The following is a 16,328-nucleotide window of genomic DNA, read 5'->3' as shown; positions in this document are numbered from 1 at the left end:
GTGGTACTTTTTCCCTGATACTAACACATCAGAAAGATTTTATTAGTATTTTCCAACATTAATGCCAGTAGAAACTAGTATAGATGTTCTTCAAAGATTGAGTCAATGATTATTTTTTTTTTCATACAAAAAATACTTTTCTCACTCACTGTAGTCCAATAATTATGAATGTAGATTTCATTCTCAATCTCAAGGTTTCTTAGGTATGTTATGGAAGATAAGAGCAAACTAGGTATAGTGTGGGGTGTAAAATTTGAAAAGAAGCAGATTTATGTGGCAGTAATGAGCAAAGAGCATGGGGAAATACAAATATGCATAGTAGCAGTTTAGGGCAGGAAGGGAAAGACAGTAAATTCAGTATGGTGCTGGAAATGGCATTAAAGTTGACTGAAATTGACTGGAGCAGGCGACTTTAGCACTAAGTGTAGACTGTAAACTGGCTGTGGCTGGGATAGTGAAAATAAAGTGAAATCTGAACTGGAAGATTCTTACTAATTAATGTGCATTGTTCCTAGAATAGAGAAATGGAAGTGAGCTTGTTGGTGGGGAAGCACTGTTGCTGTTAAAATCAGCTAAAGAAATAGGTTGGCATGAATTGAAAATATTTTTTGAATTAAAATTCCTTTTAAAATTCTTTAAAGTCCTTTACTAATAACTTAAATAATTATGTTTATTTTGATTTTGTTCTTAGAGTAAGCTAAAACACTGTAAGAATTGTAATATGAAGTTACCTTGAATTGAGTGGTCACAAGCTGGATTTGCTTTAAGTAAATGTTCATCTAGCACTCCTTTGCTTTCCTGGAAATAATCAGAAATTGACTAGAGAAAACCCTGAGAAACATAATTAAACTTCAAAAATATCTGTGCTTTGAGTGTAGAATTAGCAGAGATGATTTCCGAAGGTTTGTTTCAATCTGAATTATTTAGTGTTTTTAAGCTTTGCCCATTTAGTGAAGTCAGTTGGTCTCAGTGAAACTCCAAATTCAGAGATGCTTATAAGGACGTGAGAATTTGTTTTGGGCAAGAAAAGATTTGACCTGCACAGAAAACTGGCTAGGTTAACAGAGCATTGAATTTGTTTGTGTTAGCTGTGCTGCAGTAGTTGTGTGCATGTTCTTAGCACATAGAACATACGGAGGAATTTAGTTCAACTTTTTCCCACTGTGTTGGATGATTAAGCTAAATTGAATTACTTTCTTTGTTGTGTTGAAGAACACGCACGTGTTTTGTTACCATAGCTCAGCTGGCATATTCATTGTTGCTCTAATAACTTGATCACATGCCCAAGTCTTTGGGTCTTGTTTATTGGGACTAAGTTGAAATACTTGATGAGGTGCAGTATGGAAAACTATTACTTAATGTAGAGATTAATAAAATAATTGTAGAGACGTGCTGGTAGGGGTGGTTATTAGAAGAGTGATCGTCAAATAGGAATAATTACACCGGAGTTATCCACGGTTTGGTTGATTGTTATTTAGTATTTACTTTACTATGGCATGTCATCTTAGAGTTTGACGTGAGGGAAGTAATGTCAATACATGGGTAGCTTTACAAGAAGCTTATTTGAGAAAGCCAGACTGGGAAGAAAGCAGTAGCTAGCAAGCACAGCTGAACCTTCGTCTGAATTGATGCCATGCATAGCCACAAAAGATGAGTAGGTAGTAAATAGGTGCAAAGATGCATTGCAAGAAAGACAGGTAGAACAGGGGGTCTGACCAAATAGTCTGAGAGGAGTTAAGTTGTGTGATGAGACGCTTGTCCCTGAACAAGGATAAAACCTCATGTAAGTCAAGTGACAAAGTTGGCAGAAAAATCGTTAAATACAGGTATAATTACATGGAAGAGTCTGGTCATCTTAAGTGTTAAAGGTTTTCAGTAAGGACCTGAGGAGAAAAAGGAAGCCTGTGCATTTGGAAATGATTGTGTGAACTTCTGTAACGATGAGTAGTTCTTTCAAAAAGGAAGAAGCAGCCAGTTCTAGAATATTTTTCTTGTAATCTTGCAAACTCGATCACTAGCTCTGCATGTTGTTGCAGAAGCGAGGGGAACAGGTTTGCTAAAGTAAAAATGGTGATAGAACTGTACTGGCCTTAGAAATCAAATGATTGGGGCTGTTAATTCTATACCATGATAAGGAAATTTAATACAAAAATAACAAAAAAGTAAGACTGAGTAGAATCTTGTTAATATTACCATCACAATCTCTTTACACTGTTGAATACAGAAAACTTGCAGGTAGCTTTAATCATGTATTTCTGAGAATAAAAGCATTTTCTTTGATAAACCGGCTGATAGTGTTACCACATAATGTGGTGTGAGCACTGTAGTGCTGTTACCAGGACAAGGGGGATTGGCCTCAACTTGCACCAGGGGAGGTTCAGGTTGGCAATGAGGAGACATTTCTTCTCAGAAAGAGCAGTCAGGCACTGGGACGGGTTGCCCAGGGAGGTGGTGGCGTCACCGTCCCTGGGGGTGCTCAAGGAAAGGTTGGACGTGGTGCTTAGGGACATGTGGGTGACATTGGGGGTAGGGAGATGGTGGGACCAGGTGGTCTTGGAGGTCTTTTTGAACCCTAATGATTCTGTGATACTATTTTGTGATAGCAATTTGGGCATGATTTCATGAAACTAGAATTTTGCTTCCTTGGCAGGCCCCTTTCTTGTCTCCCCCTCCAAGTTGTTTTTTTTTTTTTCCATACATATGCCTCATGTCAGTTCTGGCAGTCAGACTGCTCTGTGAGCTCCAATGTTTCTAACCATTCTACCATGTCAGAAACTGGGCCAAGGGAAAAAAAAAAAAAATCTTGGACTTTTCTGCTAGAGTAATGAACAGCAGAACTAGCTCAAGGGATGGAATATGGCATGGCCAGATCCAGAATATGGGAGGAGGGAAGAGCAAGAATGAGGCTGGGGTGGAGCAAGACTGACCCTTCGTTGTCAGTATTGGACTGTTGATGAGTTCAGGTGAAGTCCAAGTGAAAGTGTAAGGCTGCCTGTTTTCCAAATGTAATACAATTACCTCAGAACTTGTGAATATTTTACACTTCTGTGCTGCTACGTACATAGATACTGCAGCCTAATTTTATAGATTATCATTCACTTTTACTATCTTAAAATAGTCTTCATGAGTGTTCTGACACAGTCTGATTTCTGACCATATGCTTACAAAACAAAGGCCCTACCTATGTAGATCAGGTAGGAGGAATTGTTTCAAGCGGTGGTAGGAGCTACACCAAAGTATTTTAGGTCTTACCCTTCCACTGTTAATGCTAAGAAGCTGAAAATAAAATGAAATATAATTGTGAGTACAACCCACAGCTGCGTTGAATTTGGATGTACTGTAAATGGTCTTTTAACAAATGAAATGTCAGGGGACTATGGTGGAAAGAAGGTAGAGTCCAGACATGGAAGTCCAGTAGTAATAAAATTTTCTCAGTGTGTTTCTGCCATAAAAATGGCTTTTTAATATGTTAAAATCAGTGTGTTCTGCTCTAATTGAATGACAGTTTTATTTTATTTTTAATTACTAAACACAAGGGAGTTATGGAAATCTTTTTAGCAAAAATTTCTACAGCACAAACATGCTTTGTTTCTGGTAGTTATGTCAGGGAGAATATTGCTGTCTTTTGGAAAAACTGTTGTGACTTTTTGTTCTTTCTGGTTTTGAATATAACCATTTTTCAATTCCACTTTGTCACTGGTTTTCTTTCAAGTGAATATAGTTTCTATTTTATTTAAAATAGTGGCTATTATCCCCTCGATGGACATGAAATTGAGTTTGAATTAGCTTGTAGTAGTTCTATGGAGATGTAAAACCCCATATAGATTCTTAAGTATTATTGGACTGTACTAGAAGCGTACAAAAAATCAGAATAACCACTGAATCCCCATTTCATATCGTTGTTCCAGATAATGATATTTTGCCCAATTTGTTTTATTTGTTTAAAAAGCAAAAGCACTATTGTAAGCTTTCAATCGTAATGGGTACAGAAGTAAGTAACATCAATTTCTGTTAAAATAATTAAACCTATTATTAATTTTCTGTTTCCACAGTTAGTAATTACTCATTCTTAGTAAATAGAGGCACATTAATGTCCTACCTGCAAATATTAGAAAGGCACATTAGGCACAGCGTGTGCCTGGAGGATTGCCAGAACTCTGGTGGCAGTCTTCTTGCTTGATTTGGCTGTCTTTTGATGATGCTTCATGTGGTGAGGCAGTGTATTCCTGTGCAAGTGTGGCCAGTATTTTATAATTCTAAACTTTAGTGGGAAGAGCCTGATATTAGAGGTATGTTTTGAAGTGTGTCTGCCTTAACTTTTAGAGTTCTGAGCTAATTTTCATGGAAGTCTTTAAAAGCTCATACCTTTAATATGATTTACTGAAAAACTTTTCATTTACTGTGCAAGTGCAGGTCAATAATGAGCTGTCATAGAAAAGTAGTATTTTTCTTAATTTGACAGGTGGTTTTATTGAAGAACTAATGAAGCACTTATAAACTTGTCAGATATTAAAAGATAATGGTTTAAAACATTGAGTGAAAGACTTCTATTCCACTGCTTCAGAAAAAAAAACAACCACAAAACCAACCCACAAACCTTCTCTAAGAAGAAAGTAATCAGCCGCTTGATACTTCTATATCCACAGAAACTTCAAAATAATATACTGTTGTTTATTTTTTTTTGAGAGAGTGGAAAAGAGGTAATACTAGCCATTGAAGTGTATACATAGGTAGATAGCCATTCCTGTTTTGTTTGTAGAACAGACAAGTATTGATCAAATCCAGGATTTTGAAATGTTTACGTGTGATCTTAATATGTTGAATTAATCTAATTATTTACTTACTGTCTTTCTCCCATGTAGCCAGCAGCCTGCTTCGGGTGTAGCCTATTCCCATCCAACCACAGTTGCTAGCTACACTGTCCACCAGGCCCCAGTCGCTGCTCACACGGTTACTGCAGCCTATGCCCCAGCAGCAGCTACAGTTGCAGTAGCCAGGCCTGCTCCAGTAGCTGTCGCAGCTGCTGCAACAGCTGCTGCATATGGAGGCTACCCAACAGCACACACAGCTACAGATTATGGTTACACACAGAGGCAACAAGAAGCTCCACCACCCCCACCTCCTGTCACTACACAGAATTACCAGGTATGTTAAAAAAAAAAAAAAATACTCTGTTTAATGGTTTTTAATGGTTTTTAAATTACATGTTAAAAAATGGTTTTTAAATTACATGTTAAAAAGAAGAGGCCTGTGATGAAGAGAATGTGATGGTATTTGTATTTTTTTTTCCTTCTGTGAATCACAGCATGAATACAACACAAATTACTCAGCAACTAAAATTGATTGTGTGAAGTGACTGCAGTCTCGTGGCCCACATAGAGAATTATCAGCAGTACTACTGTGAGATCTAAGACGTTCACACAATAGTGAACTGACATTTACCTCCAAGTGATTTTGTGAACTGCTGCTGAGAAAAGTAGTGCTGTCTTGGCTAGCCTAAATGTTCAAGTAGCATGTGTTAAATTAGGTCATGGAACTGACTTAGCTGACAGAAATGTTTCAATAAAATTTTTCAGTGGGAGGTAGAAATTGTTGTCTCATCAGATTCTTGGGTGCCACAGGAGTTGCAGCAGCAAACATAAGAGGACAGAAGATTGCCATAGGAGAGAAAGCACCCTTTTTCCTCTCTGCACTAGCGAGGTCACTGCCTAACCTTGTGTGACTACAGACTGCCACAAAAAGGAACTGTTTCTCTATTTTCATTTTTCCCGGTTTTCTGTTGACACTTCCTTGTGTTGAGTCCAGAAGTTGTCAGCACTCAGGTGGGTCAGTTCAGGAAAAGGATCCCGTAGAAAAATAACCAATGAAAAAAGGAGGATCTTTCCATGGGATTGATAAGCTGAGTTAAATCTGTTTGCCTCTGCACAGTTACGATGTCAGTGCAAGAGGTAAAGGTGCGATGACACAAGGCTGTGAGGAGTGGTTTATTGGTACCTCAAATAATTTCCCATTCTTGCAGTGGCTTAAACGTAGTATGACAGCATCCTGTTACTGAATCATATTCCTCCTCAGTTAACGAATAAATAAACATGCAGTATAAATCAGAATGCTTTATCAGTTTTGCAGCTGGAATAGTTCAGTCTGCAGAGGTCATCTTGGAACTTTATAACATACATGTTTACTCCTGTTCAGTTTTTAGAAGAGAGTTAGAAGTTGCAATTTTTCCTGTCTGTCTAGATTCACATAATACAGGTGTATAAGCACATCAATATCCTAGCTCATTGGTTTAGATAGGGCATTTTAGATGCAGAAAGAGTGGGGGTTTTACGTGGCCAGGTAGTTTTCCATTGGAAATGTGAGCTTTATTTGTATTTTTAACAGCGTTTTTTCTAGATTAGCATTAATTAGTCCACGTCTTCAGTGGATATCTCTAGGCTGGTGTGTTTATGCACAGGAATTTTATAAATTTTGTGACATGGCTCATTTAAAATTTGCATTTACTAATGAGGCAGAGGATGTTGAAATAGTATGTCCCATGTAATATCTCCTTAATATATTAGTTATAAAATTATCAAGGCGTTATATAAATTCTAATTAGTAGTTTTGTTTATTTAAAAGGATGGTAGTGTTGTTCTATGTTATCAGGTTTTTTTTGTCCAGTTTTCAGAATTTGTTAGATACGGTAATGCATTGTATGTAACCTAGGAGTCCTTCCAGTTGGGTGTATACTCACAAGGTCGTTAAGGTAGTCAGTTACAAGATATATTCAGACAGATAAGAGGGTCACCTAAATTAAAGAGAAAAACAATTCCATTTTATGGAGTTGGATGGAAGAGAGTATTGTTATATTTCTTGGAAATTTCATGTGTCAGTAGACTTCAGCTAATGTAGTTCATGTGTTGCTACCCACTAGTCAGTCGGTTAGTCACACTTTACCATAAATATGGTAAGGATGAGAAAATACACGTACATGCATATAGTGGTTTCCAGGATCACCTCTTCCAAGCTTACTTACCATCTTCTTAGTTTTGGCCATGTTGAATGTACTATTTGCCTTGCCCTTCTAGACTAGTTATGGTTCCCTCATGGAACAGTTGATATGTCAAAAAAAGAAGAAAGCTTGAAAAGTGTCACTTCCATATTCTAAAAAATACAACCAAGAAAAAATATTCTTGATTATGGGATTTTAAAGGCAAATATATGGTGATGTTTTTAACCATGTGACTTTTTTGTTTATGGAAATCACATTTTGTGGAGACCACAAAATTGTTGTTTTTTCCTTCATATATTTTAGGAATTTGATATAGTCCCTGTGAAAAAACCTACAGAAACTAGTTGCTTTTCAGTTACAAAAATAGTGTGGAAGGGAAAGTGATTTAGAAACGTGAGGTTAATTTCTATATTAAGTCTGAAATTACCAGGATTGTCTTTTGTATGGAAGTATTTGTGAACAAATATAATAATTTAATTTCTTTAATGCATATATCTACATATATTGTCTCCATAAATATATATCTATTAAATATCTCCTTTAATATAGACTAGCAGGAAATATGTTTTGTTTTTTTTTGACACTCTAATGATCTTTATTACTCTAGATACCTTATTTTAAGGAGAAAATTACTATTTTCTTTTTTCTTTTTTTTTTTTTAATTTTTAGGATTCCTACTCATATGTTCGATCTACTGCCCCAGCTGTAGCTTATGACAGCAAACAATACTATCAACAGCCAACAGCAACTGCTGCGGCTGTGGCTGCTGCTGCCCAGCCTCAACCTTCAGTAGCTGAATCATACTACCAGACAGGTGGGTTGCATCCTTCCAGCTCCTGTCATTATATAGTATGGGTAATACATTAATGCCTTAAAAATATGTCTTTGAACATAACACATTACCTAGATTTTTTTGTTAGTTTTCTCATGTATTTCTCGCCAATATGTAGAAGTATACGCTGCATCTAGAACTTGAACGTTACTGGGACATTGCTGTAAGCAACTGTCTTTGTTTTGGATTGTTATTAAATGCACACAAAACATACTTCTAGGCAAACGCTATGCTGATTTGTCTAGAAAGTTTGCTGAACTAGGTACAAATAGTCAATGATGGGTTCGTATGATAATTTGGTTAGACTTTATTTGTAATTCTGTGGTTACTTAATGATATATGTAGTTCTTTAATTATTGGTATCATGGCTGCTACTAAGTGTATTTTTTTTTTTTTTTACATTAGTGAGAAGTAATATAAAGGTTTAGATGTTATTTGGCTGAGTATATTCCACTGAGTAAAACCACTGAATGAGAAGGTCATTTGAGAACGTGACAGCGTAGTAAAAATAAATAAATAAATCTGAGGCTTACTAATGTGACCTAAGACATAATTACACAGTTGTGTGTTACACAATTGCACAATATGTAACCATGACTGTTAAAGTAGTAATAATAGTAATAAAGGAACTAACCAAAAAAAACACCTCCCCTTGTTATATTTAATTCCCAGAATTATTAGGTATTAAGCATTACTTAATATGGTTTACACTGCATTCAACTAAAGCCTATCTAAGTTTGTATACTTCTGTTTTCTATATTTAGCTCCAAAAGCAGGATATAGCCAAGGGGCAACTCAATATACTCAAGCTCAACAAACGCGACAAGTGACAGCTATAAAACCTGCAACCCCAAGTCCAGCAACAACTACGTTTTCTATATATCCAGTATCCTCTACTGTGCAGCCAGTAGCAGCTGCAGCTACTGTTGTTCCATCCTATACTCAAAGTGCAACATACAGTACAACAGCGGTTACTTACTCTGGTAAGGGTTTTGCATATTATGCTGCTGGGATCTTTGCAATTGTTACAGAAGATTACAGGATTTAAATACTCTGAACATTTGTGTTCAATTACATCATAGTCTACTGAGAATTGTCAACCAGTTACATCAAAATGTTTTGCCAGTATAATGATTTATCTTTAAGAGTTTCGATGATCAAGTGTGCCTATTTTGTTACATGTGAAACTATAGAAAGTATTAGCAGTGGTATGTGCACCGTGTTCTGTGACTTGCTATAAGTTTTGGAGGGGAAATATGGGGGGTTCGAAAAAAATGAAGAGACACGTCCACACATATAAAACCCAGGGAAACTGGAAGAGAGCATGATACTACCAAACAACAGAGAGGAGCAATCCAATATAAATCTTGTAATTTGGGGATGTATTGGCCCAAAATGGGGGGAGAATGGGTGCTAAAAAAATAACAAAAACACTTTCCTTTAAACCTTAGGGGTCCAAATCCTAGTTAAAGGTGAAAAGAAAATTAAGTTGTATGGCCAGATGGTGATCAACTGGCATGTTATAGCTACCTTGAAGTCTCTTGTTTTCTATTTAAAAAGGAATTTTAAAGGGACTTCATTGAAACAGAACTTGATCAGAGGATTAAAATATTTGAACCAGTAGATGTAGAAAGTTTATGGGAAAACTGGCTCAAAGGTATGAAGGCCAATTTCCTTGTTTTATTCAGCTTTTATACTAGAAATCAAGGAATGCATATGTCGAGTGTGCTGCAGAGGTTTTAGCAGACAAGCAGATTTGCACTAAAACAATTTAAATCACTGAAGTAGAATGTAATAGCACTAGCAATTCTGTCTTTTCTGTTCATTTTTTTCCCCTCCCTTTACATAATTTCTGTCCTCCTTTTAATTTTGTATCTTGAACAGTGAATCTGGTTCCAAAAGACCATTCCAATTGGCTTCGAGAAATACTTTATTCTTGTTACATCATACTCCGTCTTGCCAGATGTACCAGGAATTTTCATGTATTCTTTAGGGATGCTTTGATATATCCAGCAACATAACTGTGTGTCTGCAAGGACGACAAAAAATATATATATATATTCAAATATTCCCAATACAAGTAGTATGCTGTATATTTGTGTACTGTGAAACATCAAGAAAAACTTGGAATGTGTAATATGATATCAACAAATTGTTTATACCCCACACACTATTACGCAGCATGCTTGTAACTACTGTGTTATGTAATTGATACAATATGTACTGTACAGTGATGTAATATTTATTTTATTTTGATCTTTGAGGTACCTCTTATTCTGGCTATGAAGCTGCTGTGTATTCAGCTGCATCATCCTATTACCAGCAGCAGCAGCAGCAACAGAAACAGGCAGCGGCAGCAGCAGCTGCTGCTGCTGCAACAGCTGCTTGGACAGGGACCACCTTTACTAAAAAGGCACCATTCCAAAACAAGCAACTGAAACCAAAACAACCTCCCAAACCACCCCAGATCCACTACTGTGATGTTTGTAAGATCAGCTGTGCTGGACCACAGGTACCTGTATTATGTAATATTCTGCTATACGTTTTTGTTGTAATTTCTTCAGCTTAAAAAAATGACCCACTTTAGAACATTTGTTAAATTTTAAAGACCAATTCTGCAATTTTATTAAAGGAATAATTAATTAAATGAAAGCGTGTGCTATTACAGAGTTACTATGAGAAGACAAAAGATGCATCCTGTTAGCTTGTACAGCGAAGCTTCAACAATACTTTGAACTTCAGAAGTATTATAAACTATGAATTTTATTTGCTTGTTTAGCATAGCAAACGTCTTAGAAAATAAGTTTTTCAATATTACTCAATTATATACATTTTGTCAATGCTAAGCCTGAAAATTTGTTCTTCATTGTATTCCATCAATCCAGTTTAGTTTCACAGTGGGTAAAAGTGTGTAAAAAAGTACATACCAATTCACATAAGATCTGCGTGTGCTTGGCTCAACAGTTCTTTAAGTAAATATATCATTATTTCCCACCCTGTATCTCTCTAGGTTGCCATTGCTGTTATAGGAGCAAATATCAACTCCTGCATTTCATTTTCAGCACAGCTTTATATGCTACCTTCTTTTGAATCAAACTGTTTTGCTCTCAGGATACGCTTAATTAGTGTAATCATGCAGGTTGAGGCAAATGCAAATTTGAGAATAATTCAATGCAATGCAGGAAACTGCAACTGAGATACAGTTTTCTGATCATCTCAAGTTTACAGTCACAGTATCTTTAGAACTGTACTTGATTGAGAAATTGAGCAGGTAGGGGAGGAAAACCCAGACTGTATTACTTCTAACAGTGGAATTCTGGTGGAGGAGAAGAAAATTTCTTGGTCTTACAAGTGGCCTGCTTATTCTTGAGAGCATGTCATATAAAATAAAGGTTCGGAGTAGGAAGTAGTTCTTATACAAAGCATGTATTTTATGTTACATTCTATGTGTATTCATTTGAAAGATGAACAAGCAGTACAAAGGTGGTTTACTGTGTATTATTTATTTAAACAGACTTACAAAGAACACTTAGAAGGCCAGAAACACAAAAAGAAAGAAGCGGCATTAAAAGCTTCCCAGAACACCAATAACAGCAGCACTTCTGCTCGTGGAACTCAGAATCAGTTGCGCTGTGAGCTTTGCGATGTGTCTTGTACAGGAGCAGATGCGTACGCTGCCCACATCCGTGGAGCCAAACACCAGAAAGTAAGAGCTTTCTTTGTTCTTATTACACAAGTCAGTTGTATATTTCCCCCCTCATCTTAGAGGGAAGAAAATGAGCAGAAATAATTTGAATAATTTTGTTTAAAAATGTTTAGTTCTGCTTTCTGTTTCAAATGTAACTTTAAGCTCACTATTAGAAGGGCATTTTGGGGAAAAGGGGGGAAAAATACTGTCACTGCATCAATGAGGAGGGAATGTATTAAGGAAAGGATGGAAATCATAGCATGAAGATGTAGAATAAGGTGGGGAAAAGAGTCAGTAAGTACATGCAGTGTCATGCTTGTCTTTGCTAACTCTTTCCAAAACTTTTCTTGGTAGCCAGCCTACGTGTTTGGTGCTGTGGAGTTCACAGTGTGCTTTGAAACACTGTAAGCTGAGTCAGTACCAAGGGACGGGACAATTACACATCACACCTTGGCATTTCTTGCTATCAAAATTCCTCTGTGGGAGCACAGAACAGTGCCCCACAATAGTAGACTTCATAATGAGTGTGTTTGGAGTACTTCAAGTAAGCATGCTTTCCCTGCTATCTGGGTGCAGATATGTAGGCGTGTTGGAATGAAGACTACAGGCTTCGCTGTGACCCTGTGACCTGTGTTTTGAATTTGGTCATACAATAGTAAATGGAATAGCACTGTAGTGTGTGTGTGTTTATATATTACAGATCTTTTTCATAATTTGAGCAAGATTGATGTCAGTAACATATACAGTGTTAATATTCAGCTTTTACAGCTCTTACCTTTCTATGTCAGTGGACTGTACAAAGTGGTATCAGTAACAACATTCCTATTAAAATAAAGAAATCTCACAGTGCATTTAAAAGTTTCCTCAATATCAGTTTTGTTACTGCAAGAACAAATACAATTTAGACTAGTCTAGTGTTTTTTTTATAAATATGTTTAGCCATTATTTTTTTTTTGTGGTGTGCCCAGTAATTGGGTAGGTATATGGAGTGTGGTATATATTAACCTCATACATGTGGATGTTTCCCCGTAGATAGTCACTGTCTACTGCTAATTTAAGTTGTCATCTGTGTAAAACTGAAATCTCAAAGAAATCTCTTACTTTGACACGCTATGAAGAATCCTGTACATTCTACTACAAAAGTCATTTTGAAGAGTTGCTTAAAGTTACAGTCTGTATTCCAGTGGAGAAAATATGATTTACTTTAAAAAGGAAAAAAAAAAAAAAAAAAGAACAAAAAACTAAGTGTGTTTGTACTGTTGTATGCATATTATTGTCTACACATGTTTGTGTTAATGGTGTGTCTAGCAGATTTTTTTACTGCTACATTCAAATCTTTCCTAATCTTTAGCTTTCATTTTGCATGTTTGGTTTTTATGGACTGCTTGCATTTCTTTTTCAGGTGATGGTCAGCTGTTCCAAAAAAAAGCAATATTCTATCCTTAAGTACTAGACAGCTAGATATCCTTAAGCACTAAGATAGAAGTTATGACAAATCATGTGACTCTTTGCTTTCTATGAATTTTAAGAGCTCTAAAATACCTCTCACATCCTCCTTAGTTGCCTCTGTGGATGTGCTTAACGAGAAAAACAATTACTTTGTCTAAGGAATCTCTTCGGTTTTGCTAAGTAATTTGGCTGTTCTTTCAAAATGAATATACTTAAAAGATAGTGATCAAAAGAGAGAGAATCGTTGAATTTGATTTAAATAACTTTTACTTCTAAGGTGTATATTTGGAACCAAAGTAATTTAATTTACTGTGCTTTTTGAAGAAAAGAAAAAGCAACCAGGCAGCAGAACAGTGACATTAGAACAGTTTGAGCAAAATCCTTCCTTCAGTTTTATGGGCCTTTCAATTTATTGGCTTTCTCATCCACATAGCTTTTGGAGTAAATGCTGAATTTGCAATGGAAATAAGCAATCTGAGATGACACTTAACTATTTCCTTCTTACAGATGACAAAAACTTCTACGTGTTCTTTTTTTTTTTTTTTTTTTTTTTTCCCCAAATCACTTGATTTTTTTTTTTTTTTGGCATCATATTAATGTTTGCATTACAGCTTCAATAACCTATAACAAGTTATTTTTTTTTCTGGTTGTCCCAGGAACATTATATGAATTTCTCTTTATTTTTATAGGTAGTAAAATTGCACACAAAACTTGGCAAACCCATTCCTTCAACTGAACCAAATGTGGTTACCCAGGCAACTTCCTCAACATCCACATCTGCTTCCAAACCAGCTGCATCTGCTTCAAATATAGCAACTAGCAGCAGTACTGTGAACTCCTCTGTTGCATCCTCTGCAGTGAAAATTCTTACTCCCATGACAAACACACCACTTAACACGGCGTCCAACAACAAAACAACTTCACCTGCTGCTAATATAGCTGTAAAGAAAATATCTACACCGAAAATAAACTTTGTTGGCAAGTACAGAAGTCAGTCTTTATTTTGAAACCTAACCTATTCCATATTTTTTTTAAAGATCTTAGTGTAGCAAATGCAAATGTATTTAGTTAACCATGCATGACTAATAAATGATAGCTGAAGATAAAAATGCATATAAAAGTTTTGCTTCACAATTCATGGTGTTTCCTGACCTGTTGTCTCCACCTGACCTTTCCTGGAGGCTTCTTCCTCTTTCATGAGTGTTTTGGTTTCTTACATAGTAGCTGATGGAGTATTGCAGTTTATAATCCAGTTGGTCCTAATTTTAGTTTACAGTTTGGGCTGCTAAGGCAGGCAGGCCAGTTAATAACTGGACAACTGAAACATCCGTATAACAGTGGAAGTGTAACATGGAAGCTTTTGAAATGAGCTTGATAGACATACAGAGATAGGAAGCAACTGTTCTGAAATAAGCTATCCTCCTCTTGAGGGAGAAACCTATGCAGTTGCAACATTGAGAGCGTAGTACCTTTGCTAATATGCAAATTATGTGGTTTTAAAACACGTTTTTGGATCCACTTACAAAAAGATTTGATGATGACAAGAGACTATTACAATGTCTTTGTCCCTTTCAGTCTCACCTATTTTGAAAAATCATGAAAGTAAATGATGAAAATCATGTAAAGCAGTAGGTTTTTGTGCTAAAACTAATATTAAATGTTTAAAACAAACTCGAATGTTTTCAAACTTATTAAAAAAAACAAGACTGTTTAATTATAGTTTTAATATGTTTAAGTTTTACCTTGTTTTAGAAGACTGATAAAGCTTTGGCCAGAACATTGATATTTGTACATCATGTGTAATCAGGTTCTCATTTTATGGAAGTTAAAAATTTTAATGTTTTGATTTGTAGGTGGTAATAAACTTCAGACAACAGGTATTAAAGTGGAAGATACGAAGTCAGCAGAAATTGTTAAAACAGCTCCTGTTGCCATGGTACAAACACAGGAAATAAAACAGGAAGTAAAAACTGAACCGGTGACTCCTACAACTCTTGCTGCCTTGCAAAGTGATGTCCAGCCAGTGGGCCATGACTATGTGGAGGAGGTATTGAGACAAAAATGTGTATTTTAACTATTCCAGTGAAAATTTGTTCATCATGAAACAAGGCATTGAACCTGCAAAGGCTTGTGCAAATGTTCACATTTTTGTGTTGTGTATGTTTTGAGCAGAGTGGGGCACTCTTCATGTTGGTGGTATGAGATGTGGACGAAATTACTAGAACCAGAATCTGATGTAAATTTTTCATTATTTGCAGGTTTACAATTATGAATTTCAACTCAGTATGTTCAGGTTGAAGTTTAAAGCTGTGTGCTCATTGGAATGGAAGAACTCTGTTCGTTACGGAGCACAATGGTGTCTCTGGCAGAAGTGAAAGTTCTAGTTTGCCTTCTTTTAGTTATTGTGTGAACTTTAATTTACCATATGTTGAGTAGACAGTATCCAATGTCACTAAATTAAAATAATTTTTACATCACTTTTGGGTTTAAAACAAGAAACAAAAACAGCAACAACAACAAAACCCACAAAAACAACTGTTAAACTTTATTTTCCAGGTAAGAAATGATGAAGGAAAGGTGATCCGCTTTCACTGTAAACTTTGTGAATGCAGTTTTAATGATCCTAATGCCAAGGAGATGCACTTAAAAGGGAGGCGGCACAGACTTCAGTATAAGGTTAGTTAAAATGTTGATGCTGCTATATGAAAATCCACTAGATGACAGCTGACTAATTGCACAGTCTTACATTTAAAGAATAGCTAAGTACTCTGAGTGAACAGCACATTAAAGAAGGTAGAGAAATGCATTCACCTTCTAGTTGATTTTCTTCACAGAATAGTCTTCAAAGTAGTAAGGCAGACTATAAAACTGCATTTTGAATTTGTTTTTTTTTTAAGCATTTTGAATGTAGCTTTTGGGAAACTTTGCAACATTAAAATATGGTACAACATATGCAACCAACAGTAGGTTCTTTTGTGTTGTTTACCATTAATTTCAAACAGTGTAAAAGAACAGTGTTTAATATTTGGGCAGGATAGACCACATAAACCTTTTGTGAAGACACTTGATAAACAAGCGTTGGAGCTCTTTTTCCAGTCCTGGATGGAAAGCCACCTGTATTGACATATGGTGTGCATTTTGATTATTATGAGCAATGTAAGAAGAATCTACTGTGGTCTCAGGAGATGTAACTAACTTGTGTAATCGTGAAAGGGATGAAAGAAGAGAATTGCTGGAAAAATGTATTCAGTAACTCATGCCTGTACATCTGTATGAGGTACCTTTCAGGAATAGGGTGTCAAAAAGCACACAGTAGGTGTGAGGAGATTTTTTTTCAGGCTACAGAATAGTCACCCAGCTACAGAATG

At 36.0% G+C, this 16,328-nt stretch overlaps 1 protein-coding gene across 4 annotated transcripts in view; it reads left to right on the top strand.

Annotated features, from left to right (window-relative positions):
* ZFR (zinc finger RNA binding protein) overlaps positions 1–16,328 on the top strand; it is a 47,774-nt gene that overhangs the window by 9,633 nt on the left and 21,813 nt on the right. For 3 of the 4 annotated variants that reach the window (XR_014687014.1, XM_084503404.1, XM_084503406.1), the window contains exons 3-10: positions 4,863–5,145; positions 7,661–7,805; positions 8,588–8,806; positions 10,088–10,335; positions 11,338–11,529; positions 13,650–13,950; positions 14,814–15,007; positions 15,517–15,636. Coding sequence is in view for 3 of the 4 variants with exons in the window: in XM_084503404.1 (XP_084359530.1) it covers positions 4,863–5,145; positions 7,661–7,805; positions 8,588–8,806; positions 10,088–10,335; positions 11,338–11,529; positions 13,650–13,950; positions 14,814–15,007; positions 15,517–15,636 (1,702 nt within the window). In the remaining variant the exon portion in view is untranslated. The remainder of the gene's footprint in view (positions 1–4,862; positions 5,146–7,660; positions 7,806–8,587; positions 8,807–10,087; positions 10,336–11,337; positions 11,530–13,649; positions 13,951–14,813; positions 15,008–15,516; positions 15,637–16,328) is intronic. The other variant, XM_084503405.1, reaches the window with a different exon arrangement.

Source organism: Aythya ferina (assembly GCF_964211825.1).
Source record: "Aythya ferina genome assembly, chromosome: Z".
NCBI lineage: Eukaryota > Metazoa > Chordata > Aves > Anseriformes > Anatidae > Aythya > Aythya ferina.
The sequence above is the reverse complement of the archived record's forward strand: the minus strand, read 5'-3'. Positions and strand labels throughout refer to the sequence as shown.